General features: G+C 45.2%; 1 protein-coding gene across 1 annotated transcript in view; it reads right to left on the bottom strand.

The window, feature by feature from the left end:
• Window positions 1–14,960, bottom strand: part of LOC134586507 (24-hydroxycholesterol 7-alpha-hydroxylase) — a 90,315-nt gene that overhangs the window by 58,444 nt on the left and 16,911 nt on the right. The window contains exons 2-6 of the mRNA XM_063442054.1: window positions 14,004–14,139; window positions 10,961–11,135; window positions 9,926–10,075; window positions 9,157–9,250; window positions 8,399–8,494 (exon numbers count right to left, since the gene is read on the bottom strand). Coding sequence (XP_063298124.1) covers window positions 8,399–8,494; window positions 9,157–9,250; window positions 9,926–10,075; window positions 10,961–11,135; window positions 14,004–14,139 — 651 coding nt within the window. The remainder of the gene's footprint in view (window positions 1–8,398; window positions 8,495–9,156; window positions 9,251–9,925; window positions 10,076–10,960; window positions 11,136–14,003; window positions 14,140–14,960) is intronic.

Here is a 14,960-nt window from a genome sequence, read left to right as displayed (position 1 = left end):
GACGGACTGTCTCCCCCTTAGTTGCATAGCTCTGCTGCGGAATGGGGAGACCGGTTGTCTCCCCCTTGGATACACAGCTCTGTCGTGGGGGGGTAGGATCGACCATCCCTACCCCCTGTGTGGTAAGTGCAGAGACCACGGTCCCATCTGCACTGGTGGGGGGCTTACAGTCTCCCCCTGGTACATTAAACTGCCGCTGGGGAGAGGGGGTAACAGGCTCCTCTCCCAATAGAACACTCTGCCGCTGGGGAAAGGAGACTGGGCTCTCTATTCCCTGCACATTACGGATCCGCCGCTGGGGAGAGGTGGTAGCAAGCTCCTCTCCCATACATACTATCCGCCTTTGTGGAGGGAGACCGACTGTCTCTTCTCCCAATACAGTGTCCTGCTGCTGGGGAAAGGAGACTGGGCTCTCTATTCCCTGCTGGACACTCTGCCGCTGGGGAAACACAGTTTCAGGAGTAGTCTGACAAGCTTTATTCCACAGTTCCTTATAAAGCCCTCTCCCATGCAAGGGAGGAGGTTCTATCACTTAAGACATTATCCAATCTCTAAGTAGTAACCTCCCACAGATCTCCTCCCCTCCTCTAGCATCATAATCCCCTTATCGTGTACACAGTTTTCCCCGAGTTTTGGATGTACCCTAAATACTTGGGGTACATCCACAAATCCAACATCCCCAGATAGCTTTATTCTGGGGGACCAACATACTTAAAAATTAGCCCATTCGGATGAAGCGTTCGGGAGTTATGGGACTTTGAAGTTTGGACCGACCGCAGAGGTAAAGTATCCGAAAACAGTTCCATGTATTCTGGCCCTGCGGTCGGTCACAAACAGGCGAACGCAAAGGGGTGAAATATTACTGCTAAGTGGCCTGACTGGGATTCGGATGAATCCCCTAGTTTGTGGGGTTCTTTCTACCGAACGGCGGGCCGTTCGGTAGTTTCCCCACGAAGTATTAGGAGTCTGAAGGTCTCAGCGGTGTTTGCCTAGTCAAGTGTCCGATTTTGGTTCCAGACACTCGACGGCAAAACACCGCTGTTCGGCAGTTTAAGATGGCCGCCGCCACGTGTTCGCATCCCGAATGGCGGCCACCCAGAGAACAAAGACCACACTGCAGGAATAGGTAATTACCCGTTTGCAACATTGTTGCAAACGGTAATTGAAGGCACACTTTACACGGGGTGGTCTGGTTGTTCGGTAGTTTCATTCCCTTGTTTTATGTGATTGATTCTACCGAACAACTAGAGGAATACAATTCTTTACATACATTTAACTGTCATTATACCCGGATACCATGCTTTCTATACATGTACATACACATTAAACCAGCCATATGACCAAATACACTTATTCTCATACATGTCGTGGGACAGCCCGGTACCAATCCGCTACACTTCCATCATCTGTGGAGGGAGACCGACTGTCTCTTCTCCCAATACAGTGTCCTGCTGCTGGGGAAAGGAGACTGGGCTCTCTATTCCCTGCTGGACACTCTGCCGCTGGGGAAAGGAGACGGGGCTCTCTATTCCCTGCTGGATACTCTGCCGCTGGGGAAAGGAGACTGGGCTCTCTATTCCCAAAAAATCACGCTGCTGCTGGGGGGTAGGACCAACTACCTCTGCCCCCTGTAACTCAGCCTGCCGCTGGGGAGGGAGGACGCTGCTCTCCTCTCCCTGCATTTCACACTGCCTTCCCGGCATATCACTCTGCTGCTGAGGGGTAGGACCAACTACCTCTGCCCCCTGTAACTCAGCCTGCCGCTGGGGAGGGAGGACGCTTCTCTCCTCTCCCTGCACTTCACACTGCCTTCCCGGCATATCACTCTGCTGCTGGGGGGTGGGACCAACTACCTCTGCCCCCTGTAACTCAGCCTGCCGCTGGGGAATGGAGACTGGGCTCCCAATTCCCTGCAGGACCGGTGGAGAGACCTCGGTCCCATCTCTACCGGCCACCTGGGGTTCTTCCCAGTATATCTCTACAATATCTTCCCAGCGGAAGGGGTCTGGATCTGGGTCTGTCACCTTACTGTCCTGCTGAGCCTTCCCAATGAAGTGGAAGAGATCTTGGTAGTTTTGCTCCAGTTCCCACTCCAGGGTTGCTAGGTGAGCCAGGTCTTGCTCTACCTCATGGGGGTCATCCCACTCATGCCTAGCCTCCCTCTCATAGAAAATGTCCTGCAGTCTGGTTTGCGCAGGGCTCCCGAAGCCAGGCTCTGCAAAGGACTCCCATAACAAGCCAGGACCATCAAATTCTTCTCCCTCTGGCTTGTCATGTTCGGCTGTCCAGGGTATATACTGTGCCATATACCACCAGAGCGCCTGGTAGGCATCCTCCAGCCATAGCTCCTGCCATACCCGGTGCTCTAGTTCCTTCACCCATCCCTTCAGGGGCTGCTCTCCCAGGAAGGGCATCCGCAGTGCCAGTCGTGTCTGCCATCGCTGCTCTTCACTGGGGAGACTCTTGCCCCGCTGATACTGTACGTTATCCAGGGCCTGGTACCAGATGCCTTTCCTTAATGCATCCCGGTCATCCATGTCACCCTCATCGTACTCCACTGCTGGTTCCATCCTGGTGCTGTCAGGGTCGCTGTACTCAGACATGCGTTGCCCTCAAATTGTAAAAATCCAAAGCAATGGTGTTCTGTAGCTGTCCTTCTGGCTATAGGAACGATCCCACCGCTTCCACCAATTGTAACGGACCATTTCAGCATATGAGGGGTTAAAATCCGTTTAGGCGATAATCCCCTTTTCTCAGAAAGGCACAGCTACTGCAGAACATCAGAACTCACGAACTGGATATAGGTGAATAAGGTAGCACTCCAGCTGGAACCTCACAAATAGCTGCTAGCAGATGAATAGGAAAAGCAGACATCAGCTTACACTCCTAGCAGTCAAATCTCCAACAGCATACAGTGAATCCCCCCAAGAACGAGACAAGGCTCCGTGTTGAAGGTCAAGCAGTGGTCTGAGGTGCTGGGGCACCCAGCCTGGTTTTTATTACATGAATACACATACAGGCCACACCCAGGGGGAGGCATAAAATAACCAATGACATAGATGTTACATCCCACACATCCCCTCCCCTTAGTGTGACACATAATCCCATTATGCATACAGTTCAAAATATACTTTTACACAACTTTCATAACTTTAAAACCATACATCACATTCACACAAAATTACATATCCACAATCAATCCATTCAGGGGAACAACATATTAAAAAATGGCATGGATCAGACCAGGGGTTCAAAAGTTAGTAAAGTATCTTTTAAAACCCCTATCTTTCCAGCTCAGACCGTTTTTTTACAGAGCCTTCTCTGTGCTGGAGAAGTAATTCAATTATCTCCAGCACAGAGAAAGACTCCATTGAGCACATGGGAGCACAAAGACAGTAAAACACTTTAAAATACATAAAGTTACTTTTTATACATAACACACAGACATTTCACATATCCCCAGATAGCTGGGATCTGAGCGCACAAAACTACCGAATAGCGCGCAGATCCTATTCACACAGTACAATTGCCATGGAGCTAAAGTCTTTCCCATAGTCTTTCATTATATGAATAGGCTCCATGGTATAGCTATCTGGGGTATCACATTCCCATAAAGTCTGGTCCATAGTCCAAAGGCAGCAGGCGGGCAACCAGGCTCCTCCAATACAATGTGGCGAGATTGGTTTCATCACATCTCTCCCCCTTTCCAAAAAGACTAACAAGGTACCTGACCTCCTGCCGGTCAGTGCCCTTGTTAGTCCAGCAACCCACCCACAAGGTAGAAAAAACAGTACAGCCCACCCACAATAAATGGTTACTACACCTGGGTAGAGGAGAATCTTGTCCATGTCCAGGTGCCTCACCACGGCTGTGTAGGGGACTGGTAGGCTGCCTTGGTGGGTTGCTGAGTGGGCAGAGACCAGCGGTACTCTGTCCTGGTGCCAGTACTACCACCGGAGTAGTCTGGTTGGAGCCTGGTTGCTGGAGACGGACTGTCTCCCCCTTAGTTGCATAGCTCTGCTGCGGAATGGGGAGACCGGTTGTCTCCCCCTTGGATACACAGCTCTGTCGTGGGGGGGTAGGATCGACCATCCCTACCCCCTGTGTGGTAAGTGCAGAGACCACGGTCCCATCTGCACTGGTGGGGGGCTTACAGTCTCCCCCTGGTACATTAAACTGCCGCTGGGGAGAGGGGGTAACAGGCTCCTCTCCCAATAGAACACTCTGCCGCTGGGGAAAGGAGACTGGGCTCTCTATTCCCTGCACATTACGGATGCGCCGCTGGGGAGAGGTGGTAGCAAGCTCCTCTCCCATACATACTCTCCGCCTTTGTGGAGGGAGACCGACTGTCTCTCCTCCCAATACAGTGTCCTGCTGCTGGGGAAAGGAGACTGGGCTCTCTATTCCCTGCACATCAATGATCCGCCGCTGGGGAGAGGTGGTAGCAAGCTCCTCTCCCATACATACTTCCATCATCTGTGGAGGGAGACCGACTGTCTCTTCTCCCAATACAGTGTCCTGCTGCTGGGGAAAGGAGACTGGGCTCTCTATTCCCTGCTGGACACTCTGCCGCTGGGGAAAGGAGACGGGGCTCTCTATTCCCTGCTGGATACTCTGCCGCTGGGGAAAGGAGACTGGGCTCTCTATTCCCAAAAAATCACGCTGCTGCTGGGGGGTAGGACCAACTACCTCTGCCCCCTGTAACTCAGCCTGCCGCTGGGGAGGGAGGACGCTGCTCTCCTCTCCCTGCATTTCACACTGCCTTCCCGGCATATCACTCTGCTGCTGAGGGGTAGGACCAACTACCTCTGCCCCCTGTAACTCAGCCTGCCGCTGGGGAGGGAGGACGCTTCTCTCCTCTCCCTGCACTTCACACTGCCTTCCCGGCATATCACTCTGCTGCTGGGGGGTGGGACCAACTACCTCTGCCCCCTGTAACTCAGCCTGCCGCTGGGGAATGGAGACTGGGCTCCCAATTCCCTGCAGGACCGGTGGAGAGACCTCGGTCCCATCTCTACCGGCCACCTGGGGTTCTTCCCAGTATATCTCTACAATATCTTCCCAGCGGAAGGGGTCTGGATCTGGGTCTGTCACCTTACTGTCCTGCTGAGCCTTCCCAATGAAGTGGAAGAGATCTTGGTAGTTTTGCTCCAGTTCCCACTCCAGGGTTGCTAGGTGAGCCAGGTCTTGCTCTACCTCATGGGGGTCATCCCACTCATGCCTAGCCTCCCTCTCATAGAAAATGTCCTGCAGTCTGGTTTGCGCAGGGCTCCCGAAGCCAGGCTCTGCAAAGGACTCCCATAACAAGCCAGGACCATCAAATTCTTCTCCCTCTGGCTTGTCATGTTCGGCTGTCCAGGGTATATACTGTGCCATATACCACCAGAGCGCCTGGTAGGCATCCTCCAGCCATAGCTCCTGCCATACCCGGTGCTCTAGTTCCTTCACCCATCCCTTCAGGGGCTGCTCTCCCAGGAAGGGCATCCGCAGTGCCAGTCGTGTCTGCCATCGCTGCTCTTCACTGGGGAGACTCTTGCCCCGCTGATACTGTACGTTATCCAGGGCCTGGTACCAGATGCCTTTCCTTAATGCATCCCGGTCATCCATGTCACCCTCATCGTACTCCACTGCTGGTTCCATCCTGGTGCTGTCAGGGTCGCTGTACTCAGACATGCGTTGCCCTCAAATTGTAAAAATCCAAAGCAATGGTGTTCTGTAGCTGTCCTTCTGGCTGTAGGAACGATCCCACCGCTGCCACCAATTGTAACGGACCGTTTCAGCATATGAGGGGTTAAAATCCGTTTAGGCGATAATCCCCTTTTCTCAGAAAGGCACAGCTACTGCAGAACATCAGAACTCACGAACTGGATATAGGTGAATAAGGTAGCACTCCAGCTGGAACCTCACAAATAGCTGCTAGCAGATGAATAGGAAAAGCAGACATCAGCTTACACTCCTAGCAGTCAAATCTCCAACAGCATACAGTGAATCCCCCCAAGAACGAGACAAGGCTCCGTGTTGAAGGTCAAGCAGTGGTCTGAGGTGCTGGGGCACCCAGCCTGGTTTTTATTACATGAATACACATACAGGCCACACCCAGGGGGAGGCATAAAATAACCAATGACATAGATGTTACATCCCACACATCCCCTCCCCTTAGTGTGACACATAATCCCATTATGCATACAGTTCAAAATATACTTTTACACAACTTTCATAACTTTAAAACCATACATCACATTCACACAAAATTACATATCCACAATCAATCCATTCAGGGGAACAACATATTAAAAAATGGCATGGATCAGATCAGGGGTTCAAAAGTTAGTAAAGTATCTTTTAAAACCCCTATCTTTCCAGCTCAGACCGTTTTTTTACAGAGCCTTCTCTGTGCTGGAGAAGTAATTCAATTATCTCCAGCACAGAGAAAGACTCCATTGAGCACATGGGAGCACAAAGACAGTAAAACACTTTAAAATACATAAAGTTACTTTTTATACATAACACACAGACATTTCACATATCCCCAGATAGCTGGGATCTGAGCGCACAAAACTACCGAATAGCGCGCAGATCCTATTCACACAGTACAATTGCCATGGAGCTAAAGTCTTTCCCATAGTCTTTCATTATATGAATAGGCTCCATGGTATAGCTATCTGGGGTATCACATTCCCATAAAGTCTGGTCCATAGTCCAAAGGCAGCAGGCGGGCAACCAGGCTCCTCCAATACAATGTGGCGAGATTGGTTTCGTCACATCAATGAACCCAAAAAACTCATTAATATCAAAGCTGAATATTTTTGGAAGTAGATTTTAGTTTGGTTTTAGTTTTAGCTATTTTAGGGGGATATCTGTGTGTGCAGGTGACTATTACTGTGCATAATTATTAGACAACTTAACAAAAAACAAATATATACCCATTTCAATTATTTATTTTTACCAGTGAAACCAATATAACATCTCAACATTCACAAATATACATTTCTGACATTCAAAAACAAAACAAAAACAAATCAGTGACCAATATAGCCACCTTTCTTTGCAAGGACACTCAAAAGCCTGCCATCCATGGATTCTGTCAGTGTTTTGATCTGTTCACCATCAACATTGCGTGCAGAAGCAACCACAGCCTCCCAGACACTGTTCAGAGAGGTGTACTGTTTTCCCTCCTTGTAAATCTCACATTTGATGATGGACCACAGGTTCTCAATGGGGTTCAGATCAGGTGAACAAGGAGGCCATGTCATTAGATTTTCTTCTTTTATACCCTTTCTTGCCAGCCACGCTGTGGAGTACTTGGACGCGTGTGATGGAGCATTGTCCTGCATGAAAATCATGTTTTTCTTGAAGGATGCAGACTTCTTCCTGTACCACTGCTTGAAGAAGGGGTCTTCCAGAAACTGGCAGTAGGACTGGGAGTTGAGCTTGACTCCATCCTCAACCCAAAAAGGCCCCACAAGCTCATCTTTGATGATACCAGCCCAAACCAGTACTCCACCTCCACCTTGCTGGCGTCTGAGTCGGACTGGAGCTCTCTGCCCTTTACCAATCCAGCCACGGGCCCATCCATCTGGCCCATCAAGACTCACTCACATTTCATCAGTCCATGAAACCTTAGAAAAATCAGTCTTGAGATATTTCTTGGCCCAGTCTTGACGTTTCAGCTTGTGTGTCTTGTTCAGTGGTGGTCGTCTTTCAGCCTTTCTTACCTTGGCCATGTCTCTGAGTATTGCACACCTTGTGCTTTTGGGCACTCCAGTGATGTTGCAGCTCTGAAATATGGCCAAACTGGTGGCAAGTGGCATCTTGGCAGCTGCACGCTTGACTTTTCTCAGTTCATGGGCAGTTATTTTGCGCCTTTTTCCACACGCTTCTTGCGACCCTGTTGACTATTTTGAATGAAACGCTTGATTGTTCGATGATCACGCTTCAGAAGCTTTGCAATTTTAAGAGTGCTGCATCCCTCTGCAAGATATCTCACTATTTTTGACTTTTCTGAGCCTGTCAAGTCCTTCTTTTGACCCATTTTGCCAAAGGAAAGGAAGTTGCCTAATAATTATGCACACCTGATATAGGGTGTTGATGTCATTAGACCACACCCCTTCTCATTACAGAGATGCACATCACCTAATATGCTTAATTGGTAGTAGACTTTCGAGCCTATACAGCTTGGAGTAAGACAACATGCATAAAGAGGATGATGTGGTCAAAATACTAATTTGCCTAATAATTCTGCACTCCCTGTATAATCAACTTTTTATTTACTAAGAATATAATTTTATACTTATAATTTTTTTTTTTTTACTTATTACTTATACTTATTAAATGGTAAATACAACTATATGTTTAAGGTATAATTGACAACTGTCTCGTTTCAACCATTTGTACTTACAGGGTTTGCATTTGCTTGCGATGCCCAGAGAAGTAGAAGACTATTGTTGTAGGTGGAAACACCCTTTAGAGTGTCCAGAAGGTGTTGATGCAAGGTCTGAAAAGATTAAATATATGGAAAAAAATATATATTATTTTTGAGTCAGTAACATTTCTACTTACACAGCCCTAGTAATGCACTCTGGTAACCCAGCACACACAAAAAAAAACAAAAAAAAACCTAATCTTCGTTTTTGGTTACATAACCTGTTTGGCGTGAAGTCATAGTCACTTTAGGTGAAAGAAGACATGACATTTCCCTGACCGGAGAATAATTCTGCCAGTCTGGTAAATCAGTCAGTCTGGTGCAAAAGATAGCGGTGTTTCAGATCGTTGAAACTCCAGGAAAAGCTGAATCACAAAAAACTCCAGTTACCATCTCAAGCAAAGCAGATGGGACTAACCAGTAATTCAATGTACTTCATAGGTTTCTTTCACCAGAAACTTTAAAGAAGGATGGCAGAAATAAAAAAAATAAAACGTTTAATTTAAATAAATACTTTTTGTCTAGAACAGCACTCCCAGATAAAAGCTACGGTAAATAATAGGCTGATTAATGAGGGTATCTGTGCCGTATGTATAAGTGTATAAAAATTTATGTTTAAAAATAAATAAATCATGTTGCATCCTTCTCGACTTTAGATTTAGTAAATCATGTAGAACAGGTCAAAATGTACATTGTATAAACAGGGGTGCTTTCTGCACCACATTGGTATTTACCTTTGCATCGTCTTCACAGGGTTCTCTACCTTCAACTTCAGCTACAATAGTCTTAAATAACTTCAAAAGCCATTGCTTGGACCGAGACCAATCTCTGTAAGGGCATAAAGTAGATAAGCATATGAACGTTGCCCTTTCCTCATTAATTTACCATATGAACTTTGCCCTTTCCTCATTAACTTCCATTATCCCCAGTTGTTCTACTTTGGGCTGGTAATTTGTGGGAATGGGTTATGGAACTCTGGGATTTTGTATCGGACACCTAGTGTCGTTCTCCAGATGTCTCTTATTAAAAGGTGCAGTGTATAATTACTGGAATGTCATTTGTTAAATGGTATATGTGCTTTACTGTCCTACTGATGTGCTATACCAACTTGGAAGATTTAGCTGCAGGGTCTGTGCAGCGCCACTGTTGGTTTGGTTGCAACAGTTATGTGCACTACATGTATAGCAAGGCTGGTTAATTTGCATATTCAGGTGAATTTCTATAGTACGGCAAGACAAAGTTCTGACAAAGCCTGTTCTGAAATAGGGATTAAAGCATTGAGAAATGTTATACTGATTAGTGTAATGACAGGTGAATGAAAGTCCCCTGAAACAAGCAGCTAGTGGGAGCATACAACAGTGAAGAAAGTAATAGACATAGCACCTGTCTCCCAACAAAGCATATATACACAGCAAGGATACGCGAGGTGAATATGGAGGAAACGATCTGGTTAATGATTTATATACAGAGATGGCCATGTAGAGATATATGAAATGCACTTGCCTTAAAAAGCACTCTGGTAATTGTGAGCCATACTCGAAGCCGTCATCAAACCTCTGGAAATGATCCTCAAACTCTTTCAGAGTATCCTTGCTGGTGGGACACGTTCCTTTCCCAAACAATGTGTCCACCACCGCTGGATACATAACCTGTCTGTAAAAGAAAGGGACACAAGTTTCGGCCACCTACGTAGGGAGGAATTCTGTAAACTAGCATCTGGGTGTACATTTTAAAAGTTTTCTTTAGAGAATGTGGCCAAGGTTAGACTAACAGAAAAAAAAAAAAAATAATATATACATGGTGAAGACCATTGTAAAGGCTGGATCTTTGTGGACGATTGACTTTGCAATAACTATACTCCAGTTGGGACAATGAAAAACTAGTTAAATAAAGCAGACTTATAAGTTCAGTCTACAGTAAAGGTGAGATGATCAAGAAAAAGGTCTTCATCTAAGTAGCAATGCTTAAAGGAACACTATAGTCACCTAAATTACTTTAGCTAAATAAAGCAGTTTTAGTGTATAGATCATTCCCCTGCAATTTCACTGCTCAATTCACTGTCATTTAGGAGTTAAATCACTTTGTTTCTGTTTATGCAGCCCTAGCCACACCTCCCCTGGCTATGATTGACAGAGCCTGCATAAAAAAAAACTGGTTTCACTTTCAAACAGATGTAATTTACCTTAAATAATTGTATCTCAATCTCTAAATTGAACTTTAATCACATACAGGAGGCTCTTGCAGGGTCTAGCAAGCTATTAACATAGCAGGGGATAAGAAAATCTAAATTAAACAGAGCTTGCAATAAAGAAAGCCTAAATAGGGCTCTCTTTACAGGAAGTGTTTATGGAAGGCTGTGCAAGTCACATGCAGGGAGGTGTGACTAGGGTTCATAAACAAAGGGATTTAACTCCTAAATGGCAGAGAATTGGGCAGTGAGGCTGCAGGGGCATGTTCTATACACCAAAACTGCTTCATTAAGCTAAAGTTGTTCAGGTGACAATAGTGTCCCTTTCATTTAGGTGACTACCCACTTACCTTACTAGACTGTAGAGTTCATCTGTTCCTTGGGAACCCAGCTGTTGGAGGTGGAAGCAGAATTCACGGCACAGACATGTTACATGCGGCTCAAGTCGTTTCTGGGACAGTTGCAGTTTTAATGTCTCATGAATGGCACTATGCTTTTTGAAGAAGTTTTCTTTCTCAATGGAAGCTTTCACAGAGATTGGGGGGAAAAAAAACAAAAAGGAAATATTAATACAAATATGGAAACTGCAGAAATCATAAGGCTTGGCTATAGATTCAGTTCATCAGACTACCACCACCATGATTTTTTTTTTTTTAATACTTTACTTTTCCCTTATATTTCCAAAATATGGATTTGTTAGGAGTGAAAAAAAAAATTAAATGTAGAAATCCACACCTCTATATCCCGCAACTGGACGTCTCGCTCTTTGCTCCCTGTCATTGTTTCTTATAGGCTCTGCCCTTTACACTGAGCAGTCAGCATAAAGAAACAAGGTTTCTATTTTTTCTTCTCAGAGTATGTGCTCTGGCTTTGCCAGCGCTAAACTGCTCAATTCTCTGCCATTTAGGAGTTAAATCCCTTTGTCTATGCAGCCCTGAGCACACCTCTCTGCATGTGACTTACACAGCCTTCCTAAACACTTCCTGTAAAGTCATCTAATGTTTACCTAGTGGATGTCTGAGTGACTCCCATTAGAGGTGTTCCCAGGCTTCTCTGAAAAGGCAGTGTTTACATTACAACAGGGCTCGACAAATCCCAGCGTGGGATTTGTCAACTTTTTATCCAAACACCTGGCTGGGCCAATAATGGAGCCGGCCGTCGACCCGTGGTAGCATGTAGGCGGCCGGCTAAGTCAGCGTTGTAGCCGGCCGCCCTGAGCTTCATGGAGGCGGCCGGCTTAGTGGAGCATCCAGGCGGTCGGCTGGGGCAGCGTGCGAAGGGGCAGTGATCTTCTAGTGGCTCCTCTCTGCTCCCTCGCGCTGTTTAATGAAGCTGGGAGACGGAATATGACGTCATTCCGGCCCCGGCATCACAGGGAGCAGAGAGGAGCTGCATGGTAGATTACTGCTCCCTCTCACACAGGAAGAGAGAGCAGCCCCACTAGACCCCAGGGAACATCCACTCAGCACTCCCAAAAGGAAGGGAGGCTGGGTGGATAAAAAAAAAAAAAAAAATAAAAAATGTAAATTTGTGTTTGAGAAAGTGTATGTGTGTGTATGCCCCTGTCAGTGTGTGTGTGTGCGTGCGTGCGTATGCCCGTCAGTGTGTGTGTGCCTATGCCTCTGTCAGTGTGTGTGTCTATGCCTCTGTCAGTGTGTGTGTGTGCCTATGCCTCTGTCAGTGTGTGTGTGTGCCTATGCCTCTGTCAGTGTGTGTGTGTGTGCCTATGCCTCTGTCAGTGTGTGTGTGTGTGCGTCTGTTTAGGTACCTGCAATCACAATTGGTGTTTTTACTCACCCTTTTTTCCCCACGTTGTGCAGGTTTTGCCGTGGCTTGACCCACCTCCATTGCAGAGTTCATCAATCTTTTTGATCTCCGCTAAGCAAATGCTTTCCCACAGGAAAGCATTGGGAGGATATTGCGCATGTTCTGTATGGGTAACATTCAGCGCGTCCATGCAGAGCACTGACACAGGACTCTAATGGTCGTCTGAGTGACAGCCACTAGAGGTCTTAGTAGGCAGCAATGTAAGCACTGCCTTTTCTCTGAAAATGCAGCGTTTACCTTGAAGATACTACAGGGACAGGCTATAGGCATCAGAACCACTACATTAAGCTGTAGTGGTTCTGGTGACTAAAGTGCCCCTTTAAAAAAAAAAAAAAAAAATAACTTTTTTAGCTGGTTCCTAGATTCTAAGCAAATTTGTCAAACCCTGCATTACGATGCCTGCCGCGACATACTATACACACACACCAGAACAACTACGTTTTGCTGTAGTTGTTCTGGTGACTATAGCGTCCTTTTAATTTCATGAGTGTTATTTCAATCTTCCACGCATCTTTCTGCTGTTGATCCAAAAGGCAGAGAAAAAAAAAAAAAGTTAGAAGCAATTCTGATTATTTGTTTTGTTTTTTGATCCACAATAAATATTGTTTTTGCCTTCACCCTACATAGTGATGCCTATAAATTTATATTAAAGGGACACTATAGAAAAACGTGTGGCTTAAAGAAGCAGTTTTAGTGTATAGAACAAGCCAATGAAGTCTCCCTGCTCAATTCATTGCCATTTAGGCAGTCCATGCAACACTAACCACACATCTTACATAAAACCAAAATGGTTGGAGGAAAGACGAGACAGGGGGGATATGATAGAAACATTTAAATACATAAAGGGAATCAACACAGTAAAGGAGGAGACTATATTTAAAAGAAGAAAAACTACCACAACAAGAGGACATAGTCTTAAATTAGAGGGACAAAGGTTTAAAAATAATACCAGGAAGTATTACTTTACTGAGAGGGTAGTGGATGCATGGAATAGCCTTCCAGCTGAAGTGGTAGAGGTTAACACAGTAAAGGAGTTTAAGCATGCGTGGGATAGGCATAAGGCTATCCTAACTATAAGATAAGGCCAGGGACTAATGAAAGTATTTAGAAAACTGGGCAGACTAGATGGGCCGAATGGTTCTTATCTGCCGTCACATTCTATGTTTCTATGTTTCTATGTTTCATTTTCAATCAGATGTAACTTAATTAAGTTTTTTTTTTTGTTTTTTTTATATCCTGCTCTGTAAATTGAACATTAATTACATACAGGAGGCTTCTACAAGGACTAGCAAGCTATGAACAGTGCAGGAGATAAGAAATTCTGAATTACACATAATTTTCACATAAGATCTCTCTTTACAGGAAGCGTTTAAGAAGGCTGTGCAAGTCACATGCAGGGAGGTGTGACTAGGGCTTTATAAACAAAGGGATTTAAATCCTAAATGTCAGAGAATTGAGAAGTAAGATTGCAGGGGCATGATCTACACACCAAAACTGCTTCATTAAGCTAAAGCTGTTACAGGAAGCCGGCAACAATAATTTTACAGTAGGTCATCTTGAGGTTACCTGTGTACTGAACGGGTTTTTGAACAGCTTGCTGGAAATCCAGTTTCTTGGATGTAAAGAAAGCAGTTACACCTTCCTCGCCATTCACAAAGGTCAGTCTGTTGCCAGCTGCCAAAATGGTGAACACTGGGCCATGCTGCAATTTAGTACATACGATAAATAATTAAATACAAGCAAAATGAGACAATCTACTGAGCAAATAAGGAAAGAAACTTTGTATTTGGTGCAAGGTTGTCTGATCAGGGCCTTCTATTTACAGAATTTATAAGTGTCATTTTATTTATTTTGCTCTACTTTTTCACAATGTTTATTGAAAAAAAAAAAAAAATTCAGTGTACAGAAATAATTTGTGAATCTATGATTATAAATGTTAAACTAGTTTAATTCCACTGAGATGAAACCGGTCGGCATTGAGGAGCCATCCAATTTTCTCCAGTTTTGCGTTATCTATGCTTGGATTCTGTTTCTACTCCCCCACTTGAAGGGATTTTAATCCATTTCTAGAGACATACCTGCGATATGCTTAAATTAGAGGGACAAAGGTTTAAAAATAATATCCGGAAGTATTACTTTACTGAGAGGGTAGTGGATGCATGGAATAGCCTTCCAGCTGAAGTGGTAGAGGTTAACACAGTAAAGAAGTTTAAGCATGCGTGGGATAGGCATAGGGCTATCCTAACTATAAGATAAGGCCAGGGACTAATGAAAGTCTTTAGAAAAATGGGCAGACTAGATGGTCCGAATGGTTCTTATCTGCCGTCACATTCTATGTTTCTATGTTTTACTCCCCTGTGATATGCCCTACTGACCACTTTTAGTACCACGTTTGTGAGTGCAATCCTCTTTCCTATTTTATTGGTTTTATACTATGTTGTGTTCGTTTTGTGATTTTAAGTGATTAAAGATATGGAAGAGTAATTTTTCAGAAAAGGACGTGCTTATATATTGCTTTCAAAG

This window comes from Pelobates fuscus, chromosome 2 (genome assembly GCF_036172605.1).
Source record: "Pelobates fuscus isolate aPelFus1 chromosome 2, aPelFus1.pri, whole genome shotgun sequence".
In the NCBI taxonomy this organism is placed as follows: domain Eukaryota; kingdom Metazoa; phylum Chordata; class Amphibia; order Anura; family Pelobatidae; genus Pelobates; species Pelobates fuscus.
The sequence above is the reverse complement of the archived record's forward strand: the minus strand, read 5'-3'. Positions and strand labels throughout refer to the sequence as shown.